Raw genomic sequence first — 15,790 nt, 5'->3', positions numbered from 1 at the left:
AAACACAGGTAAATCAAAATATATGTGAACAGAGGGTAGCAGCTGAAGTCTACTCATGTTTAACACGACACTTACAGGCCAGGAGAGCAGGAGGGGTTACATGGAGAAAGTCTGTGGGGCCATTAGATGTTCTAAATTAAGATTAATGAAGAAGCTCAGAGCAGTGTCTGAGGCCAATGCCTCATGAAAGAAATGAAATGATTCTCCCCCAACCATTTCATTTCTATGCTTGCTTCTGCCATCCCCAAACTTGTAGGCCAGCTTCTGGGCTCCTCCTGACTGCAGGTATCAATTCAAATACATTGACTCTAAGTTTGGTGGATGAGTTCCCAACCAAAACAGATAGCACTTACCATATTTGGGTCGTAGCTCCATTCTCTCCTGTTCATCTATGTTATCTAGGATGGTGTATTTTGTTTTCTTCCTTATCTTTGTCCTCTTTCTGCTAGAAGGAGTTACCACAAAGACATTTAGTTCTCACATACACACATAAACCCACTCCCTCTTCCTTTTCATACACATAGCTACATACCCCAATATATAGAACCTCACTGTACTTTCTCGCCTCCACTTAAAATGAGTTGTTCCAGTTTATACCTGTATAAAGCAGCTGTACAATCTGGATCAGAGGGTATAATTTATGTTGTCTCTGATATACAAAGATGAAGAAAGCAAGGAAGACTGACTTGCTTTCCTAGGCCACAGGAGTTCAGTTTGTTCAAATTCAACATAGTAACTAGACACCAGGTAGACACATATTCGTTTCCAAATAAAAATTCTGTAAGAATTGGTTAGTCCTCCCCCTTGTTTTTTTTAACTGAGAGAATTTAAGTGGTGCTTGGCTGGTTATGCTTACAGAGAAGACCAGACAAAAACCGAGATAGGCTCTCTCATATATATGCAAGGACAAAGCCCTGCTGGTCTCTAGGCAAATTCCCACCTGTTCTTTCTTCATTTAAATCCTTCCCCAGCATCTGCTTCCACAATGCTGCATACAACATTACCTCTATGTTAAGTTTCAGCTATTTACAGGAGTCGCTCACCTGCTCATTAATACAGAAGGAAAAGTCCTGGAGCTAGAGGAACAGACACATAACTGTTTGTTGCATTGGATCAAGAGGGAACAACGAAAGGATTTCAGGGTAGAAATAAGGGAATTTGTGCATGAAACCAAGGGGGCACCTCCTAGAAGATGCCGTCACACCTCAGGCATTTTTCTGGCCCTCTTTCTCATAACTTTGGAGGGGAGTGGATGGGTAAGACATGCCCTTTGTCAAGGCAAGGTCTGGAGAAGCACTCCCACCCAGATTGCACAGTTCACAGTGAAGCAGCCACCTACCACTCAGCTGATATTACAGCAGCAGCCAGCCACTCAGCCTCTCCCCTCTACAGTCTTCTAAAAAATGGAGTTCATTTGACAACTCAACAAAGCCTTTAAAGCCTCCAAAATTCCATCCAAATCTGGGCTACAGTGTACCTTTTTTCTGTAGTTTCCACAAGGCAAAGGGCATCTCTTGCCATGTATCTGTATCAACCAGCTCTTGCTCTCTGGCACAAGCCACATGAGGACAAAGGACATAAGGAGCTGAACTCCATCAACAATTCCTTTCTCATCAAATCCAAACAAGCCTGTGAGGCTCCAGCCCACACTGTGGGGATGAAGTGGAACACGCTTCTATTTAAACCTTTCTACTAACAGCACTCTTCCTTCAACCATAAAAAGGAAATCAGTATCAACTCCTGCACATGTCAAACAGCATCCTTTACATACTGCAAAGACACCCTAGAAAAAGTTTAAAATCCAGGAAGATTTTGATGGCATTTCATTTTTGCTAACACTTGAGCAAGCTAGCTATTTGTTACGTTTTTCGAGCAGCAGCAAAAATACTTGCTCTAGTGACAGCACTAGCAAGGGCTTGTCACTTGAAAGAGAATTTCTTATCGGCTCATTAGGAAAGACTGGAGGTGGGGGCAGAGAGGGAAATGACATACAGTAGTAGGCAAAATTGTTTAAGGAAAGAGGAAGCAAGAAGTTTGCATGACTGAGATCACTGAGTATTCCTTGCCCATCAGCCAGATGCAGCCCAAATGTCCACCCTTCACGTCCAAGGGAGATACCAGGTTGGTAAAAGCTCCCTTCCCATGGTCTAAAACACTCCTACGTCAGTGACCTTCAGGACATGCCTCTTTTTTCTTAGCGTGGAGTACCTGGAGGACTCAGAGGGAGACCATGAAGATCTGCAGTCTATTCTCAACATTTTAAAATAAATTATCTCTTAATATGAAGGACACTCCAATATTGGCTTTTTGTTTTTCAAAATGCAGAAAAGCATAGAGCCACAAATGCATATTCCTTTTCTCAACAAAAGTGTGTACAGAAATAGCTACAGGAAGCTCCTCACAGGTCTGAAAAGAGTTCAGTGGTTTAGTGCTAAGGACCGGAATAAAACCTGGCAGTTGTGTGCAGTTTTTGCATATACCCCCAAAATAAACACAAATCATGTACCTTTTGCAGCAGCAGATGCAGAACCAGGCAAGCCCTACCATGACCACAATCAAAATAAAAACAGATACAGTCACATAGAGTATACTCCACTCTGAAAAAAGAAACACAACAGTGCTTTGTAAGATACTATGAATAGGACAGTTCCTAATACAACTCTATTAAAATAACCAATCCTCAAAAATGGGGAACGGCAACAGGAACTCAGGAAAACCTAGCACCTTCATATTCTCAGAAGAACCTCTAAAAATTCTTAAGCTTTCTGATCGAAAGTGCACCTTTGAAAATTTTTTTCCACTCCAATACCTTTTACCATCCGAGATACCTGAAGTCTACGTGGGAACTAAAAGTCAAGAGGTCATGATTACCACCTCAGCTGTCATTCTCTAACTGAAATAAAAATAAGTGTACTCTGTGCCTGGCGTTTTAGTAGTGCTTCAAAGGAGCACTGATTAGAGACAGATCGTTCTACCTGCACGGTTACATTTGTAAATCCAGGAAAAGATGAGAAGGATACAGAGAGATGTGCAGTAATGTGCACTCGAACATGTGCATACTCACTACTTCAGTGTTATTATTACACTATGGAATGACACAGCATGAGGGCAGGGCTGCAGGAGGTCCCAGCCTCGGGCTTAAAACCTACTGTCACATTTCGGTTGGTCAGTTAGTCTTCGCTCGCTAACAGACACATGGCCCATAGTTACTTAATGGCTCGTAGCAAGCTCCTTATAAACTTCTGTACATTTATTTGAAGGCTAGTGCATTGCTCAGCAAATGTCTCCAAGCCTGCACAGTATTAAGAGCTGAGCTTTATTTCAACTTAAGTAGAAGACCAATTTAGTTAAATTAAAACTGTTAAATATTTGAAATAGAGAGGCTTAGCTGATATGTTTAGGTATGCCACAGAATATAGACATGATTAAGCAAGTGAAATTAAATTGCATTTCCCAGGTGGAACAGGCAAACTGAAAGAAACAGTGAAATTAATAATGCTAAAAAGCCGACGTTTTAAAGGTGACTATATTGGTTAGTCCAGAACCCTGATGTTTTTCCTTAGGTCAGACCGTACTTCTGGCACAGAAGCATCAACCACCCACTCAGAGCATCTAAGTTGTTGCCTCTTTTTCTGCTTTGCAACAATCAGATGAATACTACTCGAAAGCTTTGCCCACACTACTTCAACAACCCTTCCAACTGGCCCCAAACTGTTGCAAGATCTGTCTCCCAATTTTTCATGGGTTTTTCCTCAAATAGTGAAAATTTTTTTAAATTTAAACTTTTTAAATATTGTAAATATAGGCTGTTACTGTCAAGACATTGTCATTACAAGACATTATTCAAATATCTTTCTATAGAAAAATATCACTGGACTAGAAATCAAGACAGAGCGTTTTAGTCTTCCCTCAGAATCTACCTCCTAAGTACTCCCTATTCTGACAGCAAATAATCAACAGTCTCACAGGATGAGGAGTTATTCTTGAAATGACGTCCCACAACACCCAAACTCACCACAGTTACTCTCTCCATCATTTAGGTAACGATGAATCAAGTTTTCCATCCACAGCTGGTAGCAAATGCAGCGCTTTGTTATGGGGTCACAGTGTCCATGTCCAGAGCATTTTAAAAGACAGGCTAAGAACAAAACCAAACAAAGGGTCAGTTGTGTAAATGGACAACTTGTCACACATCCTTTTACTGCTAGACTAGATCGGTGGTAAAGCATCTAGTTCATAACATTCTGATGTTTTTTAAGTCTTCCGTTCCTTTGGTGTTATGTGTGATAAATAGATTTACAGTTCAGAATACTGCTGGCTGTGAAGAGAATATGTCTTATGCATACAATATTGAGATTGTATGCAAGTTAAGAACAGCTTATTCTAACCAGAAATAAAGATGAGTTGAAGTTGTGGAATTCAGACCTGCTCCCTTCTTTATGACATATTTGTAAGAACTTGTACCTGAGAGATGAGGAATTTCAGCATTCTCAGGTACTTGAAGAAAAGGATCATACCAATAAACTAGAGTGTATTTCAGTATTTCAAAACTGAATTACATCATCTGAGGCCAGAACGTTTACACACCTCATATGCTTACAGTAGTAGCTGCTGCTAGATCAATGCATCATATCAGACTAAAATAAAAACTTATTCCCCTTAAAACATGGAGTAGCAGATTTGCTGTGTTAAGAAAAATTATAATTAATATTTTTCAAGTGACACCTACTCATTTAAGTAATCCAAGTACATTTACAACAGAACAACAGCCCTTTTTCAACAGAAATATGAAGACAGAATTAACTACAGAATCAATCACTACTTTATTGCCAGAGTTTGCTCACTTTGTTTGCATTTGGATCATTATGTACTGATTTTAAATTATGGAGAAGTCATATCTGTAATATCTGAGTATCATAAAAGGTTCACATTCCTAGTGAAGCTTAAAATAGGCTTAGAAGTTCAAGTATCTTTTTTGGGGAAAAAAAAAGTTAATTATAAGAAATCCCAGCAGCCTGTCTACCTTGCAAGAATTAGAAGTCTAGGTTATAACACGGAGACCACATGACCATTTTGCCTGATACAGACAGACAAAACCAAGTTATATTACAAGCCTATTACTGAATTCTAACAGCCTTGAAGGAACCAGAGACATCAAACATTCTATACTATGGCTATATTAAGTTTGCCCATCTTCCAACAAATCCTCATTCCCCAGGCCCTCCTGATGCAGACCAGACTAAGATATGCTTTTGCCTGCTGTTACAGATGACGCCTTTTAAAAGAACACAAGTAACTGGCACCAGCCTACCAAAAGTAAATACGCACTGTAAGTACTGCCTCCAACATCATCTTTTGGAAAGCCACATCCAAGCCCATACACCACATGGCAGACAGAGGGCCTTCATGCACTGCTTCCACATACTCTGTTAGCCAAATTCATGCAAAGTTCCAAGATGAGCAAGCATGATCCAAAAACATACCAGCCGTGTCAACCCGTAGGACTTTAAAAAGCAGAAAGTCAGCCTTCTCTTTCAAAAGCTGCACGTGCAGAGTTCGCGAGACATCTGATGCCTTGATCACCTTGGAAGGGTGCCCGTTCTGCACGTAGAACACAACCGCAGTGCTGCAGAAAGAACAGCTAAGGTCACAACTGCTGTCAAAGACCACTTTTGTCAGGGATTCAGTTTACAGCCTTTGGTTTTGTTTGTTTCTGGAAAGCAAACGTCACCACTTATAAAGATTAGGGAACTCTGTCCATGGATCAGTCAACTCCATCGAAATGCCATGGACTTCATTCTGAGCTGGGAGCACCAGCAGTCCTCTGGCTTCTCAGTTTCACACAAGGAAGGCGAGGACAGCAGCAAATATAATTCCCTCCTTGGTCTTCCCGACTGTTGTTTTAAGAGATTATGTATAAAATTGCTCTCCTCGCTCTCATCCAGAACCTGTCACAAAGCACTCTGAAGCAGTCTGAGTAACTTTAGGAAACCAAATTTAATAGGAGGTAAAGCTCAGAAGCCAGGGAGCCAGAGAACTTCATGTGGGAGCCCTCTTCCCCCTTTCCTTCCTCCTTTTTAAGTTAGGTGGTATTGAACTCATATTGTAACAGATGCTTCAGTGAACATCTTTATCAGAGAGGCAGTTACTGGCAGCTGTGATTAAAATTATCATAGCTGTAAATGCTAATTTCCAAACTGTTTGTTTTAAAATTTTAAGAGGCTCCCCGAAAGCTAAATAGAGACCAAAATGGGTTTTAAATTATGAAGTAGTTAACAAGAAGTAATTTGAAAATAACTTATGTCAACAGGTTCCACTAATCATGCTGAGAAGTTTCTCTTGGTACACACAGCCATCTCTAGCCCTTTTGTACAAAGCAGAAGGGGTATTTCTACTTCAGAGTAAGATACCACACATAGGAGTATCCACTGTGTAGCTTTCTCTGCAAAAGGTGGATTTTTGACACCAGTTACATGGGAAAAATGTTTATAGAATACTTAGAATATCAAAACCTTAGAGAGGAAGTAGAAGAAAAGAAGATCAGATACAGCTGGAACTTATTTTGAAATGCAATACTTGCTTCACTGTGAGAAAGTCTGTCTGTCTCACTTCATCTAGCATGGGAAAAACAATAGCACTGTGTGGAATAAAGACTGAAATATATTCACACGCCTTCTTTAAAAGAATAAAAAAATATAGAGAGAATTTATAATAATTATTTTTTTAAAACAAAACAGCTCAGTTCTGAGCCTCCAGAGAGCTTACTTCATCAATTTTTTACCACAGCAGAAGAAATTCACCTTTTAAAGTACATACTCTTGAGAGCTATAACATATTTTTGTCATTTTGGAAAAGATTACTTTGCAACTAATTATGAGCTGTGAAAAAGTCAATGAAAATCACCATCTTCCTGGCACAGCAGGATATCGTTGTACCTTATATCCGAGTAGGCTTGTATCTTCTGAACTTTGATATCTGAATCCAAAACATTCAGCAATACAGCCAGCTGTCTCACCAGGGTGTCCTTCTGCTGTTCACTCAGCTGTCCCACTCCAACTTGCAGAATCAGCTCCACCAGACCACTCTTTTTGGGATCTGACAGAAGAAAACGCTATGCTTTCAGAGCCTGGCAGATATTTCAGTACCAACTGAAGACAATATGCAGTACTCAAAAGTATTTATTAATACTGTATTTTCCTGCATAAGATTCAAATCCCTTATAACCCAACCCTTTTGTGTTCTTAGAAAAACACTTAGCCTACATTTTCACATTCCCTCCAAAACAAACCTGGTGGGTCCTAAGATAGCAACCCAGGTTATCAGTTGAAAGAAAGCGTTTCAGTGTGTACTTCAGTTCAGCGTTAACATATTTCTGTGCAGAACAGCAACTTCTGTTCTCCTACAGGCTGCCATCTTAAGGTCAGAGGTAGAACTAGGTGAGTCTAATTCTTAAGATGCCTGCTAGTACTACTGGCTACCGCCCAGGAAAAGGGAGTCAAAGACGGACTCATATGGTAGCATGCACGACTGTATGAGCAAGTCTAAATGAGGATGGTCAAATTTGAGAAACACCAAATATGTTTACCTTCACAAACTGAGGGTTCTGTTAAATAATACTTGAATTTGTAGAATGCCTTGCAAACAAAACAAGCTTCAGAGATATCCAGTAAGAAACCTGAGCCAATTATTGCGACTACATTCAACAATAAAGTGAGAAACAGAAATAAAATCATCACCCAGGAACCAGACAAAAAAGAAATCTCTGACAGACCCAAGACTTCAGACTCAATTCCTGAAACCTCAATTTGTGCTTCCATCACATAGCCATTTATCCTGCATTTGAAAATAAGTCTCTATCCAAGCAATATGAAACCATGAAAAGACAATTTTAAAAACCCTGAAATTCTTTGAGGTTTGTTTTTGTCCTTCAGGATGAAAGAAGGAAAACAAGCATAAAAACACACTTTCAACCATCAAACACGTAACTGCAGCATTTGTACCTAAACCTAATGCTCAGCTCCTACCTCTTTCCGTTGGCCAAACTGGTTAACAACCAGAAAAAAAAGAAACAAATCCTACAATGAATGAAAAGAAACAAAACCCAAATGAAATGTTAACTAGGAAGTATAATTTTTATTTATTTATGCTTCCAGTAAGGCAATGGTGTAACTGGTAGTTAGAAGATGACATGTCATCTTCTAACACACTCAGTCCTATTGAGAGAACAGTAAGAAGGTCGGAAGAGAGAGACCTGTTTGCTTTGTGTTTTAACTTGAGAGAATCTTGTCAACATTGAAATAAATAAGTGAAAAGGAGAACAAAGATGAGGTATTCGCAACGTATCGATGACCTTTTAATTGTCATACCAGGCCGCACTTCAACAGTTGCTGAATCAATATCTGAGTCTCCTTTAGCATCCGTCACTTTCAAGTGAAAAGTATAGGTTCCTTCCACCAGATTAGTTAGCTGCAGTACTGCCTCGTGGTCTGAGCCATGGATGACATCCTGCAAACAAAGGTACTGGGATGATTATATCCTCAGAGAAAGTTGCAGGTGTGACTAGCAAGTCAGGTATCTGCTATCACAGTGTGAGTTCTTGTTTTGGCTTTTGGGACAAATGTGGCCTACCCACAGTTTATAGCAGTGTAATACAAATTTGGAAGTAGCAATTAATGAGGATGTCTGCACAGTATGGGTATGTTTATTGCAAAAAACCCCACCACATTAAAAAACCCAACACAAAAAAAAACCAACAACAAAAAACCCAACTAGACAGACCAGCTGACATTCTCAAGTGCTCATCTGCTTGAATATCTGATACAGTTACATTATTATTTCTCAGTTTTACTCCAGTATCCTTAGTTCTGCCTTCTTAACTCCCGAATTATTTCCTTTCCTTTGAGTTCATTTACTTCCAGATATCAACTCTGCGAGCTATATTTAAACTAAACCTCTTCAATTTTTCTCATACCCTCAGTGTGAACTGCTTCCAAAAGCTTTGTTATAATTTTGCTGTTTCTACTCTCCCAGTTCTTGCTGATTTGCCACCATCTGAGTGTGAAGAGCTGTCCACAACACTTTGTGCGGATAATCAAAATAAGTTATCACAGTTTTAATAGCTGACATAAAATTCAGTTTATCATGAGGTACTTCTGCTGTCTGCCCCCACTTGGAGGGCAGACTCCACTGCCCTAATAACCTGGGCTATTCACCAAGGTCTGCCAGGCAAGGTGTCTGTGCATCTAGCACAAAACACCATTTTTACCTTAAACTGCAAGTTTCGCCTCATCTGGTACCAGACATGATTTCTTAGTCTTTATCACTACTTCTTGCGCTCTCAGACTCTTCCTCCTTTGGAATATCTGGATTTCAGATTATTTTTCTCTCAAACACATTAGCTTGCTACAATCACCAATTACTCCTTAAGAGACAAAACTTTATTCTTCTGTCTCAGGATTTCTCAACTCAGTCCACGCTGCTGCAGTCCTCTTATTTAGCTACCATATTCTACAGCTGTACTGCAAAAATCACAAGCCCCTTGAACCAAAGCATTAAAGAGAACAGGGGAGATAAACCAGAAACTGACACCATGCCTCATAGCACCTTACGAGGCATACTTGCTTGCCCTGCTGCAGTGATGTTACATGCATAACAAAAGCTGAATTTGACTTGTTACAACCTCCAAGAAACTTACCCCAGCTGCTGGGCTTTGACCATCCCGAATCCACAAATATGACACAATCCCCTGGTCATCAGCAGACCTTGAGCCGTCCAAGGTCACAGAGTTATTTGGAAGCACTAGAACATGCCTCCCACCAGCATGTGCCCGGGGTGGACTGTTGTTTTCTAGCCATAAAAATAGCGGAGGAGAAGGATTTCCTTTCAAAACATGTGAAATGTGACATGCCATTGCCAATACACCCACACTGCAATTCTTCACCTGATGATTACAAGCAGTAACAACAGAATCTCGTGTCAAAGGTACAGGGAAAGGATGAGTGGGTATACAGAATTTGGCTCCGGGATTCTTACAGCCTGACAAAAGCAGAGCTGGACCATGAGAAGAATACCAATAAGAGGTTCCATCCAAAAAGATCTTTTTTAAAAAGCATTGTGGGGTAGTCTATTTACAGTCTCACAATAACTTGACCATCAGATCTTCTCAGTCAAGCAAAAAGACTTTCTGCCTACTTAGAAACACAGCTCAGCATGAGATCACCACGGTGGGCTCTTCTCATCTTGAGAATCACTTATTACCTAACAGAAGCTCGTATTTAGGCAAAGTGTAATCAGGAAACTTAGAGTAAACCCAGTTCCTGAATGCTTTTTGCATACAGCTAGCAATGAAATTAAGACATGTGTTGGGAGTACAGCCAAAAACACCAAAGAAACATGAACACGTTCTCTTCCCAGAAACCAGACATCATTGACTTTTGTTTAGAACACAACTGATAAGACAGAGCTCTAGGAAGCTGTGAGACCGAGTGACATACCTTGCTGGTCTGAATATTATGTTGGACATAAATAATTCAGTTTTGGGCAGGTCTCCAGGTCATTGACTGAAACTCTATTCTTTAGAACAGCAGAGAGTTCTCTGTGGTACAAGTGATCTTCTTGTCTCTTCCAAATAAACCAGTGGATTGAACTTGGCTATCGGAGCACAGAATATTTTGAATATTGAACCTGTGACTGTAGTGGGCACATACTATGGCTATACTTCACAGCATGAATGAGACCATGAGACACATTTGGGTAGAGCTGTTGCCATGTGTTTCTGATTAAACACATAACAAACTCTGAAACAGTTCAACCCATGATACACACAGGTAAAACTAAGTCCAGCTGCTTCTCCAGTATTAATTCATTCTGCAGTAATACCAAGTGAAAAAGAAACAAGGCTGCGTTCTTTTCAAGTCAGCAGCATGCGTGTTGGGGAAAAAAAAATATTACAAACTACCACAGCAACTGTTCCTCTGTATCAACAAAATAAATACAGGTCTTAAGTTTTTAAGTGGAAATTGGTATACTCTGAGACCTCACTTCTTGGATATTACTTAAAACCCACAGTAAAATTGCTTTTCTCCTCAAAGCTTAACTTTGAGAATATAATAAAAACATATCCTCTTAATGAAGTAGACACATCATGGTCAAAAATAGTATTTTGGATCATTTGTATTACACCCAATTCTGCATATATTTAAAGAAGCTTGCAAAGTTAATTCTACCAGTCACTCGCAATACTACTTTATCACAAAATAGCAGTAACTCTTCTTGAATACCCTTGAACTATGATAACAAGTACATTATCCCTTTCTGTTCTGATTTCCTTTACATTCCGTCAGTGATTGAATTAACTGGCAAGTTGCCTACCACAACCCTAAGAAGCAGCAACTAGGCTTACCTTCCTTCACAGTAATAGAGAGCACAGATGCACTGCTTAAGCCCTGTTGGTCTTTCACAGTCAGCCTGAAGCGATAGGTACCAACCTGAAGACCAGTCACAGTTGCTACTGCTTTGTCACCATTTTCCATCCGTACAGAGCTTGGTCCACTGAAACAAAACATCTCAGAAAAATAATCCTGCACAGCCAGACAAACTGCTCTTTCAGCAGTGCTGTCCATGCCATTTTCTTTCATGCATATTGTAGTTCTACCACCACTATAAGCGGTGATGGTTAAAGAACTATGTAAGACATGAGTTTAGTTCAGAGAATTCATTGATCCAGTTTTTCAAGACAGTCAAAGCACCCAAGCACCACATATCCAGTTATTAGAAGAGTAGGAAAACGCACTCGAGAAGTTTAACCTCCTCACTGTATGATTTCATGGGAGAACACAAACGCTGTTGCTCTAAGAGCCGCTCACAACCAGGACAGGGTGCCAGCAAACCTCTGCCTGTACCACAGATGACAGTTGGACGAGCTAATACCCTGTCCTTCTATTAAGGATCAATTAGTTTTGCACATAAACATACAATTATAACTTCTGTAAAACATTTTCAATCATCATTCAAGAGTGCTTTAGTCACTTACTATTGAAAGCTCAGGCTAAACAGATTGTCACTTTACTAGGCAACAAACAAGTGACTGAGAAATCCTAGTTCTAAGCACTGATGGGAAAACTGTACATTACAGGAGGGTACCAAAGCCTGTTACTCACTTTTTAACAGGAGACATGGAATTTCCCAGCATTTTCTCTTAACTTTATAACAGTAGGCCTCAAAATGACACATTGCAAAACACAGGCAGAGATTGCCTAAGCTTTCCAAGTTGAACTTAAAACTCCTGTCTCTTACCGTTACTACCTGAGTGGGAAGACCCTCACAGCAGTTCTCAAAACAGTGCATCAGCCAACGCAATTTCATAAGAGGCTCTGGCACCCTATCACTTTCACTTTGTTGCCTATTTTACTGGAGATTAGTAAAATCTATAGGTACCTGATATTTTCCCAATGATAGAAGACAATGCCTTGGTCATCTTGGCTTTTGCTTCCATCCAGTGTAGTACTTTCTACTGGGAAGGTCAGTTCCTTGTCAGGGCCAGTGACTGCTACTGGAGGACTGTTATTTTCTGTAAAAATAATATTTAGTGTATGACATTTTCTAGGTAGTCACTGGCAAGGATTGCCCGTCAGAGGGAAGATTTTACACAGAATTATGATGTTACAGATTTGATATATTGGCTTAAAGGTACAAATCACAATCATAACATGCACAACCCAGCAGAAACCAGAGACACCAGTTCTGCAACAAGCCAAATGCCACAAGTACTTCACTTTGTCACAGTCATATCTGAAGGCACAGTCATACTCACAACAATTTGCAGCATGCTCAATGCATTGTATGAAATGTTTTATAATAAGAGTGGTTGGGTATTCTCCTGGTTCCACTACTGCATCCCTTTCAAAACCACCCACACGAATATGGTTCTTTGCCATTGAAGAAGATACTGTCCCAGGTTTTCTGCTGCTCAAGGTCAGCACAACACCACTAAGTTAATGCCAGTTTAGCGCCTTCGAGAATTTAATGCAGAAACATATAACCCATTATTCTGTTTTCAACATGTGCTTTTGTGGCATGGTAAAACTGGCAATGCTACCATTTTCATGGATATTTATTTACCCTTAGACCTGACTTCATCAATAGCATCTTTCTAGTTCCACACTATAGCGGGTCTGAAAGGCACCACCACACGCTGTACTTCCAATACTTGTTCTTGATTTCTGCAGTAAATGCCTCCTGTAAAGTTTTCCCAGAAGGGCTCATCTACAAAAAGATGTGTAATAAGAAACACCAGGAAGATAAAACGTTGCCCCATGGTGGAATGCGAGATCTTTAGGTGAGCAGGAGAGGGCACTTTGGATGTAATAGGCAAACACATTACAAAAAAAAAAGTGCATAAAAGATGTCTCATGAGGCCTGAATCATTTGGGCACATTCGTCACTTTGCTCCCAAAACTGAACGAACTTGTGAAAGATGCAGGTTTTGAAAATTCCTTGCTTGACACTTTGCCCTAGAACGTGCAATGCAGTTCTAATGAGAATTCAAATCCCACAGGATTCTTGAAGGAGAACTGCAAAACAGTAATAAAACTGAGCAAAGCATTGACTGATACTCTGAACAGCTTTGTACAACAGACTTTGTAGGATATTAAGCTCAAGAGCTACATTTTAGCTCTTAGAAGTACACGCAAGCACATCTCTGTGCAGGTTACCTTACATGATCAAGCCAGTGTGAGCCCTCAGGATCACCACCTGGACTTTCTACGATTCTACATTTGTTTTAACTGTTTTCTTTGACACAAAATGGAGGTGGAGGTGTCCTTGATGCAGGGTTACTAAACATCCAGGCTGCCACCTCAGTGGTGCAGTGCGGGGAGATGAGGCGTTCGACAACAGTGCTAAGGCATCAGGCTGGCCCACCCCTGAGGGACCCAGGCATGCCTGCAGCTGACTTACCAGGCTGTACGATCAGAGTGACCTCAGCTGTGGACTGCTGCCTCGCAGAGTCTGTGACAGTCAGCTGAAACGTATAATCTCCTTCCTGCATTGCAGATAACTGGAGGTACGGCGTCCGCACTCCCTACACAGCATTTATGAAGACAGAGAGCGCAAGATAAAACAAATGCTGATGGATTATGAACGGTCTTACAGAGCAAATGTGAAAAAAAAATTGTTTTAATTCATAAACACTGTGTTTGCGCAAGCAGTTTAAGCACCTTGTAGACAAAGAGGAGACTTAACATTTGATGCACAGACAGATGTAACGTATTCACTATCACAACTGTCCCTACCAACCCAGAGAAATAGCTATAGACTATAAACCTTGATTTCTTATGTTGGTATAATTGCCGCATTATTTCTGAACAATAATGCCGAAACACCTGGGACATTAACTTTCTCAATTAGGAAGTTAAACACTGATGGAAATCACCACAGCTTATTCCATCTCCTTAGAGATATTTTAAAAACAAACATCATGATATTCTTCAATATTTATAAGAATTGTTAAAGGCAAAACCAAGCTTGACTTGACCCCAGCCAGACAGGCTTATGGAAAAAACCATATTAAACAAGACAACTCTGTCCAGAGTATACTCTAGCAGCAGTATGAGTTGATATCTATATAAGCTCATAAAATGACCGGGCGCAGCTATATGTCCTTTAGCTACAAAAGAGAACATTTGTAGCATCTCTCATATGAGGAATAACAAATCACAATGTAATTAAGGTGGGCTTTTAAAATTTTTTTTTTATTATTATTTTTTATAAAGATGATAATGAGAACTAAGGGACTTGAACAATTAACTAACCAGCAGAGGTACTTCTTACATTGCACTCTAACTTTGGATACCATGTAACACAGCTGAGACCAGCATCCTCAGCTTTGGGGACCGGAAAAGATTACTACACTCTTGAAAAGAAACTGTAAAATGCTCTTGCATTTCTGTATTAAATACCCAATTAATCCATTAGGTATCTCAAGCAGCCATTCTCTTCTTTCAGGAAGGTTGCTTTAAGACTGAACGGCTTTTAAAATCTGCAAGTGCAGGTTGCATGGATGCTTTTGGAAAGCGTTTGCCTTGGTAAATGAACAGAAATAAGCCATTATGCTATAAGCTCTTCCATAGTTTTGTAATTGCCTCTACAGTATAAGGTAGAGTATATGCTTGCATCAATATTACTGCTTTTCTAAACAGATCTACAAAGTGATTTATTTCCAGTTCTGAAGGTCTAAAGCATTTGCAACATAGCAGAAATCATGTCTCATAAAAAATGGCTTCTGAGTTTCAGCTGGCTGAAACTTACCAATTACCTCAACTGCTACAAGAATCTCCAACTTACTGAGTACAAATCCATGGAAAGTTATTAACTTTTCTCAGATTTGAAAAAAAATATACGGCCATGAAAATAAGAGAATAAATTCAGTTAACCTTCATAGGAAACCCATGTTTTTGTGAGCATAAAAACCCACCACAGAGCGCAGCTGCATAATTGTTTCTGTTTGAGTCCTACTTTCACCAGGAGAAAGTGTTACAAGAAAACCTTGACTACCCCCCGCTTTCCCAAAAACAGTTGTCAGCATGTCCAACATCTCAGAAGATGGAAACCTGTGGAACAGGCTCTAGCATCCAAGGACAGACACTGTGAACTCGAAGCCTTTCCAAACCACCAGGGAACAGACAACAGCAGGAATCAGAAACGGCCACAAGGAACAAAAAAAAATTATGAGAAGGAATTAAAAGTAATATCCAAAATAAGAGCTGAATACATCAGAGAGGAAGGAAAGAAA

At 39.9% G+C, this 15,790-nt stretch overlaps 1 protein-coding gene across 10 annotated transcripts in view; it reads right to left on the bottom strand.

Annotated features, from left to right (window-relative positions):
* The window catches only part of KIAA0319 (KIAA0319 ortholog), a 61,640-nt gene that overhangs the window by 5,086 nt on the left and 40,764 nt on the right, over window positions 1-15,790 (bottom strand). For 9 of the 10 annotated variants that reach the window (XM_075083878.1, XM_075083877.1, XM_075083880.1 and 6 more), the window contains 10 exons: window positions 13,957-14,080; window positions 12,436-12,568; window positions 11,402-11,550; window positions 9,695-9,846; window positions 8,367-8,505; window positions 6,936-7,095; window positions 5,484-5,626; window positions 4,016-4,138; window positions 2,507-2,597; window positions 354-445 (listed from right to left, as the gene is read on the bottom strand). In XM_075083878.1, coding sequence (XP_074939979.1) covers window positions 354-445; window positions 2,507-2,597; window positions 4,016-4,138; window positions 5,484-5,626; window positions 6,936-7,095; window positions 8,367-8,505; window positions 9,695-9,846; window positions 11,402-11,550; window positions 12,436-12,568; window positions 13,957-14,080 — 1,306 coding nt within the window. The remainder of the gene's footprint in view (window positions 1-353; window positions 446-2,506; window positions 2,598-4,015; window positions 4,139-5,483; window positions 5,627-6,935; window positions 7,096-8,366; window positions 8,506-9,694; window positions 9,847-11,401; window positions 11,551-12,435; window positions 12,569-13,956; window positions 14,081-15,790) is intronic. The other variant, XM_075083879.1, reaches the window with a different exon arrangement.

This window comes from Phalacrocorax aristotelis, chromosome 2, assembly GCF_949628215.1.
Source record: "Phalacrocorax aristotelis chromosome 2, bGulAri2.1, whole genome shotgun sequence".
NCBI lineage: Eukaryota > Metazoa > Chordata > Aves > Suliformes > Phalacrocoracidae > Phalacrocorax > Phalacrocorax aristotelis.
Note: the sequence above shows the minus strand (reverse complement) of the source record. Positions and strands in the feature narration are given on the sequence as shown.